Source organism: Argentina anserina, chromosome 2, assembly GCF_933775445.1.
Source record: "Argentina anserina chromosome 2, drPotAnse1.1, whole genome shotgun sequence".
In the NCBI taxonomy this organism is placed as follows: domain Eukaryota; kingdom Viridiplantae; phylum Streptophyta; class Magnoliopsida; order Rosales; family Rosaceae; genus Argentina; species Argentina anserina.
This window is the reverse complement of record NC_065873.1, coordinates 27584578-27600582: the sequence shown is the minus strand read 5'-3', so window position 1 is coordinate 27600582 and position 16005 is coordinate 27584578. Positions and strand designations below refer to the sequence as shown.

At 37.2% G+C, this 16005-nt stretch overlaps 4 protein-coding genes across 4 annotated transcripts; 2 read left to right on the top strand and 2 right to left on the bottom strand.

Moving 5' to 3' along the window:
- Positions 1-138: 138 nt before the first annotated feature.
- Positions 139-2130, bottom strand: LOC126783014 (uncharacterized). Its single transcript, XM_050508393.1, has 3 exons — positions 1742-2130; positions 1038-1129; positions 139-783 (listed from the first exon to the last, which is right to left on the bottom strand). The coding sequence occupies exons 1-3, from the start codon at positions 1898-1900 to the stop codon at positions 393-395; spliced, it is 642 nt and encodes a 213-aa protein (XP_050364350.1). The 5' UTR covers positions 1901-2130; the 3' UTR covers positions 139-392.
- A 1303-nt stretch (positions 2131-3433) lies between these two features.
- On the top strand, positions 3434-6183 carry LOC126783004 (pentatricopeptide repeat-containing protein At5g25630). The gene is made up of 4 exons (XM_050508382.1): positions 3434-3626; positions 3949-4060; positions 4184-5092; positions 5183-6183. The coding sequence occupies exons 2-4, from the start codon at positions 3953-3955 to the stop codon at positions 6068-6070; spliced, it is 1905 nt and encodes a 634-aa protein (XP_050364339.1). The 5' UTR covers positions 3434-3626; positions 3949-3952; the 3' UTR covers positions 6071-6183.
- A 242-nt stretch (positions 6184-6425) lies between these two features.
- Positions 6426-8213, bottom strand: LOC126783576 (rhomboid-like protein 11, chloroplastic). The gene is made up of 7 exons (XM_050509069.1): positions 7873-8213; positions 7672-7787; positions 7488-7573; positions 7368-7408; positions 7083-7249; positions 6935-6997; positions 6426-6763 (listed from the first exon to the last, which is right to left on the bottom strand). Exons 1-7 carry the CDS (start codon positions 8114-8116, stop codon positions 6587-6589), a joined length of 894 nt encoding a protein of 297 aa, XP_050365026.1. The 5' UTR covers positions 8117-8213; the 3' UTR covers positions 6426-6586.
- Positions 8214-9375: 1162 nt separating this feature from the next.
- LOC126782962 (signal peptide peptidase) lies at positions 9376-13425 on the top strand. The gene is made up of 12 exons (XM_050508320.1): positions 9376-9525; positions 9626-9740; positions 10773-10888; positions 10989-11140; positions 11259-11344; positions 11703-11830; positions 11977-12027; positions 12158-12244; positions 12356-12425; positions 12615-12751; positions 12906-12983; positions 13165-13425. The coding sequence occupies exons 2-12, from the start codon at positions 9701-9703 to the stop codon at positions 13243-13245; spliced, it is 1026 nt and encodes a 341-aa protein (XP_050364277.1). The 5' UTR covers positions 9376-9525; positions 9626-9700; the 3' UTR covers positions 13246-13425.
- The last annotated feature ends 2580 nt before the right edge of the window (positions 13426-16005 follow it).

The following is a 16005-nucleotide window of genomic DNA, read 5'->3' as shown; positions in this document are numbered from 1 at the left end:
GTGAGAGTTGTGACACTTAAAAGATACCAAAGAAATGAGACAATGAAGGTTTTAATCACTGAAGATACCAGAGCCCCTTGCTCCCCTGGTTCAGGGAGCAGGGAATACAAATTGAGATTCCTAATAATTATCTTCCTTTAAAACATGTGACTATGGTAATATCAGAGAAAACTAAATGGAAATACTCAATTGGAATCAAAGAAAATGAATTTAGTATGTATGGAAACATGTATTGACAGTCACGACTCAGTAAATCTCACGACTAGTGAGGACTGCACAAGGCACAAGAGCAAATTGATCACTTACTAAGTCCTAACTTCAAAAAAAGCTTAGTTAACACCTAATAATAAACTGAAAGAGTAGTTGGCGGGCAATCATCCACCTTTGCCTTTTTATTCGGTAAAACTTAAGCAAGATTTCAACCATTGTTTCCATGGAACATCCTCCTGTTGCTCAAGCCAGGACAGGAAAGAGCTATCCAACAAGCAGAAGAAGTTGGCATAGAGGAGTTGATACCTTACAGGTACAAATCGGAAATTTACTACTTGCACAATTGGCCATATTCCTCCTTCCAAAACAAAGGCCGGGAGAAAGTCCCTTTTAACATCTTCCTTGATTTGAGGAACACTCTTTCCAGTAGCGAAACCCATGTAAGTGAAAAATGCAAGTAGATCCAGTGGCCCAAAGAGAAATCCATCAATCGCTACTTTAGAAGCAACAAACCGAAATGAATTTTGTTTCAGTAGAAGGCGTGATTTAATATATCGATCCAAACCTTCATACCTGCCAAAGATGATTAAAACCAAACTGATAACCTGAAGAGAAGAAACCCATATATCTAACTCTTATCTCTGTGACAAAAAAGGAGGGGAAACATAATGCATTGCTGCAGTTAATAAAGTGCTGCCTCAAAGGCCCATAATTATTGATTAGTGGTTCCTTTATTTTGTAAAATTCTAGTGTATCCTTCAAAATACAGTCAAAGTTTCATGCCCACATATTCAGAATGTATGATTTTCAACCCCAAAAATGCTTACCAGAGGTGACCAACTGGCCCAACAAATCCAAATCCAAACAAGCTAGTTGTAGCCACTCTTCTCCAATTGATCTTCAACTCTTCCTCTTCTCTCTATGAAGTATGAACGAAAAGAGATTACTTTATGTCATTAGAAGAGAAAGGTAATTAACAGTATGTTGCTAGCAATGTTGGTCGAAACATTCATCACCATGCCTAGTTTTGGAAGACAGTCGCGGTAGATACTAGATACATACATTATATCAGATGAGCCGCAGACCAATTAGCTTATAATATCACATCACTGATATTATATATCATCAACTATTACAGAGATTAACCGGATGTTTGTGAAGTTCAAAAACAAAGTTATAGGCCGAGAGTTCACAACATTTCAGGGTCTCAACCACATTTTTACCCAGCAACCGATGTTTATAAAAAAAATTGTAGGAACTCGGTTCCTATAAGCTTGAAGTCGAGGATTTACTTCATCCTGGTGCAACAACCGATTCATTAAGCAAAAATCAAACTTTATATCCCTGTTGCAAAAACAACCAATATTGACAGATGAAAGAACGAAGAACAAACCATCCAAAGCATGAAAAAGCAGGCTTCAAAGATGATATGCACAAAACAATACACACCCATTCTGGCAAATAGTAAGAATGTCTAAAATGTTGATAAAATTTCAGAGTTATTAAGACTCAAAGTAATGGGTAGTTTTACCTGATGAGCTTGAATTTGATTGTCCTTGTTGGCTGTGGAGTGAGTGATGGTCTGGGCAGCTATATCACCAAACCCCCAAATCAAACCAGAGCTAATCACCTGCGTCTTAACTGGGTGAGACCCCAAGCAATTCTGGTACCATTTCCACAGCCTAAACATTTGAGATTCCAAACTATTTGCAATGTTATGGATTGTGGGTGTTCCTCATCTTGTCAAAGGTTGAATATTCAAAATGAATCTAACTTTCAAACATGGTACTGTTTTTCTGATCGTAAAAGCAAACGAAGAAACAAAACATCCAAGAAACAAAAAGAGGATGAGGAACAAAGATAGACAAAGACTGGTTGTTTTGATTCTGCTCTCTCTCTCTCTATCTTATATGAGTTATATCTCATCTCCGGGAATTCATCTTAAACATCAGAAAAGTCGCGTGTTCCTAAAAATACTGGATATAGGGGTCAAACAAGTCTTTTCCTTTTGACAAGAACTTTGCATATTTAGTTATGAGGAAAGTTCACCAACAGTCCCTGAACTCATGTGGTAAGGACAGTTTGATCCCTGACCTTTAAAAAGGATCAAATAGATCCCTGAACTCTTATTCTGATATCAATAAGGTATTTCTGTTAAAACTTTTGGAATATTCCGTTAAAATATTCTTTTTCTGTTAATTTTGTCATTTTGTTATTTGTTAGTTGGGAATTTATTTATTTGAATTGATCTAATCGAAGATTAAACCTTTCGCGTTGTTCTGCAACTTTGTTATTGCATTTTTCTCTATATAGATAATCTAGAAATTCAATCCGGCTAGGTCTTAACGGATCAATATCTGCTACTCCAATCTCTTTTTGGAGATGAATATGTTCGTCGTATAGGACATTTAATATTCTACAAACGTATTCTATGGAGTACTGACTTTCTTGAATATGTTTTGAATGAAAGCACATTTGCCACTTATCAGTAGCTTTTTCAGTACAAAAAGACTGGTAATTTTTATGTCTGACTTCTTTTTTATTCGATAAAATGAGCCAATTTTGTGGCATAAGCCTGATCTTCACTTGTTTCTGAGCGAAACAAGCTCTGATACCAGCTAGGGCGAATCTAACCGATGCTCAAAATGTGAAGAGGTTTATGATCTTCTTCAAAAATTTCTTAAAGAACTTCAATATTTTCTTGGGATGCGTAGATTCTACGCTGTATTCTGTAGATAATATCCTAATAATTTTTGGTATTTCTTGGAAGGTTCTTCCTATTTTGTTATTAGTTTTTTATATTTTTCTTTTTCTTGTTGCAGTTTTTTTAAAGACAGTTTAGCAAACGCTAAAAGCATAAGTCTAGAAGCTATGATAATTGCTATGATGATAAAATAACTGTTTACCTTTGAGTATAGAGGGTAGATTTAAAGATTAGTAAACTTCTTAGAAAAATAAATTTTAAGAATTAGGTCCACCATGCTCCGTCAAAATTTTAACAAAATGACAAAATTAACATAAAAAGAATATTTTAACGGAATATTCCAAAAGTTTTAACAGAAGTACCTTATTGATATCAGAATAAGAGTTCAGGGATCTATTTGATCCTTTTTAAAGGTCAGGAATCAAACTGTCCTTACCACATGAGTTCAGGGAGTGTTGGTGAACTTTCCTCTTTAGTTATTTAGATATTTTCAGAACCAAAGAAAAGAAAATAGAGAAAATAAGAGAGACAAATCTTCTGAAAAATTAGGAGCCCCTCACTTTGGCTCTTATCCCATAATCCCATATCACTCTTGTCTTTGTCTGAGATGGGTTGATTATATTTTTCCCGTTGGCCCTTTTGAATCTGCAAGCACTGTAGCACATCCCTGCTTCTGCCTGCAGTAGTAGTCTGCATTCTGCAATACCCAAAGGTACAACCTTTCTTCTGTTTTTGGTTTGAAAGTTGTAACCTTTCTTCTAGCTAGCTCTTCACTGATCAGCTCGACTGGTTTAAAGACTAGAACTTTGAAAAGATTGGAGCTTTTTCATGTACTATTGGGTTAGTACTGTACACAGTGTTGTTTTCTGGGTTGGACTTCTTATCTCCTTGTGATTAATCTTTGTCTTAATCTTCAAGTTTCTTGACCATAAAAGACCCAGCTTGATTTTCTTGGTTGCCATATACTTTAGGAACCCAGAAATGTAAAAGTGAAGAAGGAAACAAAGTAATCATTTTTGTTCTTGTTTTTTCAGTGCTATGACCCATATGGAAGAATCGAGGAAAGTGAAGTCTTTTTCTAGAGTAACTATAAGGAGTGAAGTAGATGCTGTTACCAATGGACGTGTTCAATCGCTACCAATCAAGGTACCATGCCATTTGATTGTGATTATGTGTTAGATAATTGTACTATTACTAGTTTATAATTTGGCAAGATAGGTTTGTGTAGTGAGAAAACTAATGCTAGTTTTGGTACTTTTAACCACACAGGAAACTTGTCCAGATGATAAGGATCGATTGCGTTTAGATTCAAAGTCATTAGATTCATTGAGCCAGCCCCATTGCCTTGTATGCATGAATAGAGATAGCTGCCGAATTGTGCGTTCAAGGACAAAACTAATGAACACTTTGATAGAGAGAGGGAAACCGCAGGAAGTCCAGTCCATTTTTAATGCTTTGATTGAAGAAGGACACAGACCATCATTGATATCCTACACAACACTCCTGGCTGCCTTGACATCCCAGAAGCGCTTTGAGTCCATTCATTTGGTTATATCACAGGTGGAACAGAATGGTATGAAGCCTGATTCTATATTTTTCAATGCTGTTATTAATGCTTTTTCTGAAGCTGGGAAAATGGAGGAAGCAATGGACACGGTTAGGAAGATGAAGGAGAGTGGATTGAAACCCACTACTAGCACTTATAATACATTAATTAAAGGGTATGGGATTTCGGGTAAGCCTGAAGAGTCTATGAAACTGCTTGACATGATGTCCAGCGAGGAAAATGTGACACCAAATATTAGGACCTTTAATGTACTAGTCAGAGCATGGTGTAAGAAGAAGAACATTATGGAGGCATGGAATGTGGTGCATAAGATTGTAGCTTCTGGGTTGCAACCAGATGGTGTAACTTACAACACATTAGCAACAGCATATGCTCAAAACGGAGAGACATGTCAGGCCGAAGCATTGATTGTTGAGATGCAGAACAATAGAGTGCAACCAAATGATAGGACTTGTGGTATCATTATTGGTGGGTATTGTAAAGAAGGTAAACTGAAGGAGGCCTTAAGGTTTATGCACAGGAAAGATCTTGGACTGCGTCCTAATGTTGTTGTCTTCAATTCACTTATTAAGGGTTTTGTTGACACCATGGATAGAGATGGGGTTGATCAGGTGAGTTATGATCTAAAGAAGTGTCTAATTGTTTCATCTTGTATTCGCAAACAAAATGGTGGTAACACTGATATTATTTTGCACTTGCAGGTCCTGAAGTTGATGGAAGATTTCGGGGTAAAACCGGATGTCATAACATTTAGCACTATCATGAATGCATGGAGCTCAGCAGGATTTATGGAGAAGTGTAAGGAAGTCTTCGATGACATGGTGAAGGCTGGCATAAAACCTGATGTCCATGTGTACAGTATTCTTGCTAAAGGTTATGTTCGAGCTCAAGAAGTAGAGAAAGCCGAAGAGCTATTGACAGCCATGATTAAAGCAGGAGTCCATCCAAACGTTGTGATATTCACAACCATCATGAGTGGATGGTGCAGTTCTGGCAGAATGGAACATGCAATCAAAGTTTTTGATAAAATGTGTGAATATAGCATTTCTCCCAACTTGAAGACATTTGAGACCCTGATATGGGGATTTGGAGAAGCAAAGCTGCCGTGGAAAGCTGAAGAAATACTCCAGATCATGAAGGAGTTTCGTGTTCAGCCAGAGAAATCTACAGTCTTGCTTGTTGCAGATGCTTGGCGTTCAATTGGATTAACAAAAGAAGCACATCGGATACTGGGTGTTCTGAAAACTAAAGTCAAGACCAACCAGGTGAAAACAGAAGAAATGACCTTCGAGAGCTTGGAGAAAATTTATCAAAAGAAATCTGCTAGTGCCTATCAGCCCAATATTCTACAGATACCACCAGTAACAAATGATCAAGGGCCAACTTCAGCAACTAGGAAAGGAACAATGATGATGAGAGATGGTGATTTTTCATCAGCAGTATCATCATTTGCTGCGAAATCTATGAATCTGTCTCATACTTGTGGATTTGGGGAAAGATTGCCGATCATATGCCAGAAGCAGTCTCGTGGGCAGCTTGGTGTGTATGGTCAGTTTGGACAGTCATGTACAGTTGGGTTCTTGAACTGAAGGAGAGATTCTGCTTTGGATTTAACACGGTTTATAAAGTCTTCACGAAGTTTCAGCATATTATTGTTGTAAATACTAAATACTGAAAACATCTATATGCTTTTTCATGAACACTGCTTCTTGTGAGCACGCTGAATATGTACTGAAAACCAATATGTTTCACCATGTATCTTACACCAAAAACCAAAATAGCTTTAGTTCAAAAACTGAAACATATATATGCTTGTTTTCTAACCCGAAAAAGAAGTATCCAAGGGCCATGGATAAGGGTATCCAAATTTATTTGAAGCTCTGCTCATGAAGATAGGATATCAACATCATATAAACTCCAACAAGATTCAGGGCATAACCATAAAACCCCAATTGGGCTATTTCTCTCTTTTCTTTTGAATCAATTAGTATCAGAACCATATACAAATGATCTTATGATCACCAAAAATTAGAATACAAAAGATAGTGGTGCATTAGTGGCACATCAGTTCCAGACGTACTCCCCTTATGATTGATCTCTGCCTATTACTTTTTCAAATCCAATCCTTCTTGTTCTGGAGGTTCAGAAGGAATTCTACCAAGGAGCCAAACTAGAACCACGCCAACAAGAGCACCCGAGAGATGTGCAATGTGATTGACATTCATCAAAGAGGAGCCTCCGCGGACAGCTAATCCTGTAGAAGCTTGGGCTGCTTCCATAACCTAGTCATGGCCATAAGTAGCAACATGAAACTTCTATGGGTAATCTATGCTTTTACACGCATCATAACATTATTAAAATGAATTGAAACATACTGAACCAAAAGAACGAAAATGCACAAAAAGATATGACATTGCTTTAATATAGTGCGAAAATGCCTTAGCTCAGCTCACCTTGTCTATGACAAACTGGCCCAATATAAGAACTTCAAGGATCTTCCTCCAGTCCCAGGACATCTAAATGAAACAAAACAGGGGTGAGTTAGTTAAGCATAGACTGATTCTCTCACGACAAGTCATACAAATTCAGAAATAGTAATACCTTTACAAGGACACTGATAGTAAACAGTCCAAAGACGGCACCAGAAGCTCCAATAGAAACTGCATTTGTTGGTAAAACAAGCCATGAAACAAGATTTGCTCCAACACCTGTAAGAATATAAGAAAGCCACAGCGCGAGATTCCCTTCGTCTTCTTCAACTAGCTTGCCTGTAGAACAAACAAAAGGCCGTCACTATTTATCGGATACCTACCATATCTAAACTTATGCATCTAATTTAGTATTTCATTGAATCTATTTGGAAATGGAAAACATACAAACACTCACCGAAAATGTACAAGAAGAAAAGATTGCTCGAAAGATGGTTCCTGAAACGAATGCATATTAAGATCTTAAGCTCAATGTGTTACATGAGCATTATGACATACTGGGTTTTAGAGGTCTCACCAATTAGCATGGCAGAATGTTGCAGTTAGAAACTGGTACCATTCAGGGTAACTGTGATACAAGTAGAGCATTTTAACTGCGCGAACCTAGAGATAAAAAGCACATAATCAATTCACCCTAAACTCAAATACAGTTCAGTACTGCATGAATTACTTGGACAAAGAATGATAATTTATCACAGTACCTGAAAAATATGATCAGCCAAGTATATCCCAATGTTAACAAGTAAAATCCAGAAGATTCCATTGGCGCGTCTGTGAGGTCTTCTTCTCTCTTCTGGCTGTGATAGGATATCAAATTCTAGCCAAATTGAACAGTTAACAAGGTTGGTTAAATCCTTGGACATTGAAAACCCGAGTAGAGTTAGTTAAAGAAGAGAAATTACCTGAGCCGCTGGATTTGCAGACAAAGCGAGATCGGAGGGCGGAGGGGAGAGAGAGGCGGAGGGGTTTAGTGGGTTTGGTAGAGGGGTTTTGGTAGGTAGAGAGGGAAGGAGGGAAGGAGAGAGTGAGGTTGGGACGGTGAGAGAAGCAAGTGATGGGGATTGGGTGGTGGGAAGAGTAAGAGAAGAGAGGTTTAGTGTTTAGGGTTGTTTGAAGATGGTGGAAGTACTGAAACTGATGACCCATTCTTGGGGATTCCAGAGAGGCAGGAATTCCCTTTTGCTGTGTCTGCTCCCTCCTTCTCCTCCAACCTTGTTATATTTTCCAGTCCTTTTTTCTATTCTTTTTTCTCCTTCTTTCTTTGGTGGTTTCATTCGCAACATTCACCTAGGTGCTCCAAAATAAAAGCGTGTCGTCTCACGATCTTTTTACCTGACGTCTATACAAGATTTTCTGACGTAAATATCTTAAAAATCGCCAAATTATATTTTGTTTAAAATATTGTATTTATTAAATACAATTAAATAAAAAAATTGTGTTAAAAAAATCAAAACGAATAAATCTTCAAATAATAAAATAAAACATGTAACGACAAATAATTTTTTATTTATTTTTACACAATAAATTCGTGCGATAAATTAACATCTACATTATAAGGGTGCGAGAGTCTAGTATCATATAAAATAAGAAGAATGACGATTTTATATTAAATAAATTTATGTTGTTATTCAGTATTCGTTTCGAAATACCTCTTTCTAGGAGCTGAAAACTAAAATGACTTCCCATACCATAACTATAGCAAAATCCTTTGCCCCTCATTGTCCTCCGCGATTTGTTTTCGTTCTCTCAAATGAAGCGAAGTCTCTTGTGCCCATATGATACAATCTATATTTATTTTGTTTAAATATCACCATAACCATTGTGCATATGTCCTCACAATCTCTTTTCGTTCTCTCACTTAAAACAAAGTCTATTTCCGTTTGAACATGCTATCTATTTTTCGGTGTACGACATGTAAATACACGTCCTAATGCCGGAACATATAACGGTTAAATTGATGTGTGCATGCAATAATTTCTAAGAAATGTGATACTTCGAGTTGTCCAATGGCACTGTGCATCATAACTATCATTTACTGTACTTTGAATAATATGTTTCACGGTTGAAAGTAATTACTGCCAGTAAAATTGCAGGATATTTGTTTAGGCTACTAATATCCGACACGGCAAAACTTGATTGGAAGCGGGGCATCGACCTACGTGGCTCGTGTAAAAAGATCCGAACCCGTCATCAACTTTGTAACTGGCTTAACGAATCTGCAATGTTGATATCAACAGCGACCACGTAACTATTGGTAAAAACAGGCCAATAACATCTGCCCACGTATCCTTGACCCACTCGTGAATCTACATTCTGACCAACTCTCATTTCTCATTGGCTGTCACCCAACCCCTACCTCACAGCACTGTCTGCTTGGTCAACTATTGAATTACCACACGGCAATGTTCAACAGGTAAAACCCTAGTTCTGCAAATTTTATCAAAATCAAAATCCAAAAAATCCCAAATCTCTCTAATTCTCTCTCTCTCTCTATCCGATCTGTACGGAACGAATCCCGGTGGAAAATTCAGGTGCAACGCGGCCCACTGGTTCGGGTAATTTGTCTCCTCTTACAAACCCAGACCGCAATTTCCGTCGATTTTAAATTCGAGATTGTAATTTGGGCATCCGAAATTTCGATTCTGATTTTTCTAGGGTTTCGTCGCGGAGGGGAACACATTCAGTGAGATTCAAATTCGATCTGAATTTCTGTTCTTTACGTCAAAAACGATGAAGAACATTGAGCGTTTTGCCAATATCGCCTTAGCAGGTTTGTTCTTATAATCCGAATTTGAATTGTTGAATTGATGTTCTTGTTAATTTTTATTTTGCATGTAGAGAATTGAGGTTGAGTTGTTCATTGTATGAATTGGGCGGTAAAAATTCAATCTCTTATTGAATACGAATAGAATTGTTGTTGTTGTTAGGGTATCGAGTTTAACAGTACTCAGATTAGCCGGATTAGTCTGTAATGAACTTGTTATAGCAATGCTGTTAGTGCAGAAAAGTAGGCGCATGTTTTGGTGTTAAAGACCCATATATAGAGTGCTGGACTTGGTTCTATACTCATATTTTGTTGCTCTTTGTAATTCATATTCAAGGATGGCTGTAGTTTCCTGGGACCAATGGCGGATCCAGGATTCACAACTTGGGGGACTTAAATTTTTTTCTCAATGGCCGAAGTGATAAAAATTTATAGTGCATAAAATATTCAACTATAATACATTAAATGTATACCTTGTTGATGTGAAAATAGAAATCCATTAAAAATTGTCATAAGTTTAGTCAATTGCAAAAGGAAATTTTTGGAATTTATCAAAGACCTTAATCAAAATTCATGCACAATGAAAATAAAATAGATTAATTACATGTTGAAGAAATCAAGGAAGATTGGAAGTAAATGGAAAAATAGACACAAATATGCATTTGTTGGGTTTGATCTTGGGCGGGCTTGATATTAACAAAACTTCAAAACCAAGCATGCAAAACTACACCATATGAATATATGGCATGTACTTAGGTAAGTATTTCCCCCCCCCCCCCCTCACCAATGCCCTAGATCCGCCCCTGCCTGTGACTGATTTCAGTGTAATAAGTGCAATAGATTCTTATGTGTCTAGTGAAATTTACAATGCATGTGCTTGCATGCTAGAAGATTAATGAGCTATCCCTTAATAGTAGTGACTAGTGTTTATATGTGAATTAAGGGGCCCCTCGATATCATTTGGTATTAACTAGCTTTATGTTAAAAGTTTGTAGTGCCTACAAGAAGTGAGCTTGACTATGTTTCTTTTATATGCAGGTTTAACGTTAGCACCACTTGTTGTGAAGGTAGATCCAAACTTAAATGTAGTTTTGACTGCATGTCTCACAGTTTTTGTGGGATGCTACCGGTCTGTGAAGCCAACTCCCCCCACAGTAAGCACAGCTGCTTCTTTTATCTGTTTACTTATGTATCTGTTGTTCTCTTGATTACAATGCCTGGAAAATTTGTAATAGTGCTCCTTCAATCGTGCAGGAGACGATGTCTAATGAACATGCCATGCGTTTCCCGTTTGTTGGGAGTGCGATGCTGTTGTCACTGTTTTTACTCTTCAAGTTCTTATCCAAAGACTTGGTTAATGCTGTTTTGACGTGCTATTTCTTTGTTCTTGGAATTATCGCTCTCTCGTATGTCCTTTTCTCATCTGTTTAGTACTTTAGTTTAAACTGCTATATTATTGTTAGTTTTAGTTTTATCCTTTGCAATTTAAATTATAGTGCAACATTTATTTTATTTTATTTTCAGGGCGACGTTGTTACCTGCTATTGCACGATATTTGCCAGATCGTTGGAATAATGACCTTATCATCTGGCATCTTCCATATTTCCGTTGTATGTGACTTGTTCAATTTTGCTCTGAATATCATCATAAGGTTTCTCGTATCTTTTTTTATGGCACCATTAGTTACAAAATTTTATCTTTATCATTCTTATCTTGTGTTTAAGTTTTCAAGATTTTGGAAATCCAACGTAGATGTTTTGTACATGAAAAGTGCTATTGTAATGTTAATGTTTGCTCGGGTGTTATTGGCTCAGACTATAGAACAATCATGGTAATTTTATTCAGTGTGTCCTGTCTGCCTGAGATGATCATGCTAACTTTACTGTCCGAGTTCTCACTCGACATAGTTGACACTATCTTACTTGAAGCATGTTGATTGATCTGTTATCTTACACTGTTCTTACACAGCTGTTGAGATTGAGTTCACAAGGTCTCAGATATTTGCTGCAATCCCTGGGTTCTTTTTCTGTGCTTGGTACGCTTCGAAGAAGCATTGGCTGGCTAACAACATATTGGGGCTTGCCTTTTGTATTCAGGTAAGTCAGATAGATATTGAGTAACTTTTATGTGTGCTTACTTTTGTTCTCTTGAGTTTTAGTCTTCTGTTCTGTATTTTGTGAACTTTTTGAAACCCATTGGTTGCGAGTGGCATGTAACGAAGATTTTCATTTTTTTCTTTCAGGGAATAGAAATGCTATCTCTTGGATCTTTCAAGACAGGAGCCATTCTTTTGGTAAGAAATGTGCCCTCAATTGTGCTCCTGTCTTCCTGTACTGATTTTTAAATCATTTGAATGTGTTCTTATCTGATGTCCTCATATAAGGTGTACTGTAATTTAGTTCTCAACTATTTATGCGTTGCAGGCTGGTCTTTTCGTATATGATATATTCTGGGTTTTCTTCACTCCAGTTATGGTCAGTGTTGCAAAATCTTTCGATGCTCCTATTAAGGTTGGTAAATCAAATCAATGAGCATTTTTCCAGTGTCTTGGTCTTCTGAGTTTTGATGTGTTTTAGAGCTCAAATACACCTGTTGACATCCTCATTCAACTTGTCCTGCAGCTGTTGTTTCCTACAGCAGATATTGCACGTCCATTTTCCATGCTTGGACTTGGTGATATTGTTATCCCCGGTGAGAGTGATAATGGTTTTTGTAATAGTCGTAGCCTACAATCTTCCTGTTTTTTGTGATTACTGAAGGTTGAAGGTTTTCAATGTGTTGTTAACCAGCAATTATGAAGTAGGCTAATGCATTAATGAAAAATGAATTAACTCATTTGCTTTGTTAGTTACTAACTTCGGGGGTTTATCTTCCCTTCAGGTATTTTTGTGGCGCTGGCATTGAGATTTGATGTATCTAGAGGGAAAGAAGGCCAGTATTTCAAGAGTGCGTTTTTGGGATACACAATGGGGTTGGTCCTTACAATAGTTGTAATGAACTGGTTTCAGGCTGCACAGGCGAGATTTTCTTCATTATGTTGCACGCATTCATGATGAGCATTCATGTTGAACTAGTACATGCACGGGGATCCCATTGCAGTAAATTTTTGGTTTCTCCAGTACATCTGAGTGAATTATTTTCCTGACCCTCCTTGTCGCGTTCTATTTGCAGCCTGCACTGTTGTATATTGTACCAGCTGTTATTGGATTTTTGGCTACCCATTGCCTCTGGAATGGTGATGTCAAACCGGTTTGTTCATACACCCTGGCATTTCCCTTTTTGTATATGTTTTGGTTATGCAATTACATGCATGTGGCAATGTAGTGTAAATAATGTTAAGTTTAGAAAAGTGACTGCTTGCAAGTTTTAGACTATCTACTTCAGATATGTTGATCACTTTGCTGACTGGTTTGTCAATTATATTATGCAGTTATTGGCGTTCGATGAGTCGAAGACCAGTACAAAATCTGAAGCAGATAATGATGACAAACCTAACAAGAAGACGGAGTAAGTTGAAATACAGAGAAACCACCGACACACCAAACCCTTCCTACTAAAAGAAACTGTTTCTCTCAAGGCTACCGAGTGCCTTAAAGCTTATCTTGGTAATTTATGAACCCGCACACATTTGTAACAGATTTTGAAATGAGGAAGAAATAATATAATTTTCAGTTTCGTACAATTTATAACACAGCTATGTTTCAACTTGTTCCATCTTCTTTTCTCATATATATATATATATATACAGTCCCTATCCAGAGTGAAGGTTCACTCTGAAGTTTCAGAGTGAAGTTCCAATTTTGACACACTTTTCGGTCAAATTTTTTCACCATAAGTGATTCAATATTTAGATATGCTATTCAAGATCATCTCTATAAAGTTTCATCCAATTTGACAATGATTTGAGCTTTCAAAATTGAGATTTACACGAACGGTTCACGTTGAACAGTTTTAATTCATTCATTGATTTAATCTAATTTCAATACCTTAACGATGTTTGAATTAGATGAAATTTTGTAGAGATGATCTTGAATAGCATACCTAAATATTGAATCATTTATGGTGAAAAAATTTGATCGAAAAGTGTGCCAAAATTGGAACTTCACTCTGAAACTTCAGAGTGAACCTTCACTCTGATATATATATATATATATATATAATTCCTAGGCATTTATCTTGTTTATGGATCTGATGCTCCCCCACCCTCGTAATTATCGATCACATGCAAATCCCCGTTTGGTAAAAGTGGGGTTTCTTTTCCTTACCATAGGAGGGAATGGAATTATTCAGTTTTAAGAGCAATGGAATGACCGAGTTCCTTTCTCTGAATCCATGTGTTAGGTGAAGCCAATGCTCCCCACTTTCATTGCAAAGCAATTTTACGATGATTCGCACCAGAATGTCTCAGAAGATGTTGAATTATGATCATGAGGCCGAGACAATCGCATAGTAATGATCCTAATTGAGATGGTTCGTGTGCAAATCTGGTTTAGTTGTTCTCGAGCTAATGACACACTCCATGGCCATTGCCGTCAGTGTCACCGTCCTATCCTTTCCTTCCCATAGGTGTGGTTGCGCGCCTCAACTCCAGGCTTGGCTGGTAGCACTACAAGGATCTTTCAATTTCATTATGGGGATAAGATCAAAGTTCATTATATTCGCAATGAGACCAATGAGGCGTTGACAAAAGCTAACGTACAACATGATCCTACTACGCTATCACATGAATTGAACGTGTGTATCTAGATTCAATGATAGCAAAAGGCCAGCCTCCAGGCACTAATAAAAAAAACCCTGTTGGCATGGAACAATATAATCCTCTGCAGACCTTTCAAAGGGAAAAATGAGAAGAAAAATAAACTTTTATACGTAAGCCGTACGATTACAAGATGCAATCTTAACCATATGTATATTGTGAAGTATATCTTAAAACTGGTATTTTGAAACGCTTTCTACACCTAATAGCTAATTCTCGGCGCATATGAAGTGCTCCAATTCTGCACTGCAGCATAGTATCGGCCACTTTAACAGCTTCATGAACTAAAATAAGGAATATACATGCCCTCGTACGTATTACTCGCACGAAATTACACCTTAACAGCTCTCTAGGGGATGTCTTCCTCTAGAGGTTTTACTTTGTTGTCAGCCGACAATAATCTAGGACATCAAATCACGATTCACATGTGTGGGTTTTACATGCAGCCTCCCAACCATTGCTAAAGAAATTCTAATGTATCTGAACAGTTGTGTGCTAAGTAACTTGGCTTCCAAGGTTTCTCCTGACTCGTCGTTCCTTTTAGCTCATGGAGTCGTGGACATGATGATGATAACTCCAATCCTGCTTTTCCATTTCAATGTTGCCAAATCTTCCATGAAGGTAGTGCCGTCCAGTAATGCTCTGTTTCTGAAGAAGGAAACAGTGCTGGAAAGCAAAGAGCAGTAAATATGGGACCATATTGCAAGCATGGTCGATCAAGATGGACCGGCATTCATTATAGTTGAGATGATCACATGCGAATTGGACCAACGAATGAAAGCACAGATAGCGCAGCACAAGTGGCGCCATTGCAAAATTGACTGCTATTTCTCTGTTGAATATGAGCAATGATTGTGATCTCAGATCCTGAGACTTGTTTAGGGATCAATAGAGGGGAATCATATGGGACCAAAAACAGACAAAAGAGACAAGAAGGTAATGTTATTTTTGCTTATATACAAGTCATCCATGCGTGTCGATGACCGTGAGCCATTGAATATTCCATTGGATCTACGTAAGATGCAGAATTGAGTGTATTAAATTGGCAAATGGTTCATACTTGGGATGTTGATGCTTATACTTAGTAGGTTTTTATATATAGTTACGTGAATTGGTCAAGAAAATCGTACTACTTCATTCAGTTCATTGTTATTTTTCATCCGATTACTTCAAACAGACGGATATAGATTCAATTCTAAAATTAATATATGATGAAAGATAGAAAACTTGGTAGCTACTCTTTACTCAGTTAACAAAACATTTGAGCAACTCCTTTACTCATTTCTTTTTCTCTCTTTTGATAAACGTTCTTTCATCTACTTGTTTATATATTGAGCAGCTTACGACAGTAATAATATAAGTCAGATAGATACTTGGTACTTTTCAAATGGAATGAGTAGAGTAATCTATTCATCAATTTAAAAGTGCATAAAATAGTATGAGAAATTCATCGATTCTTTGTTTAGAAAAGAGTTGGCTTTTTCTTTATCAGACCAAGGTGCATCATGCTTGTTT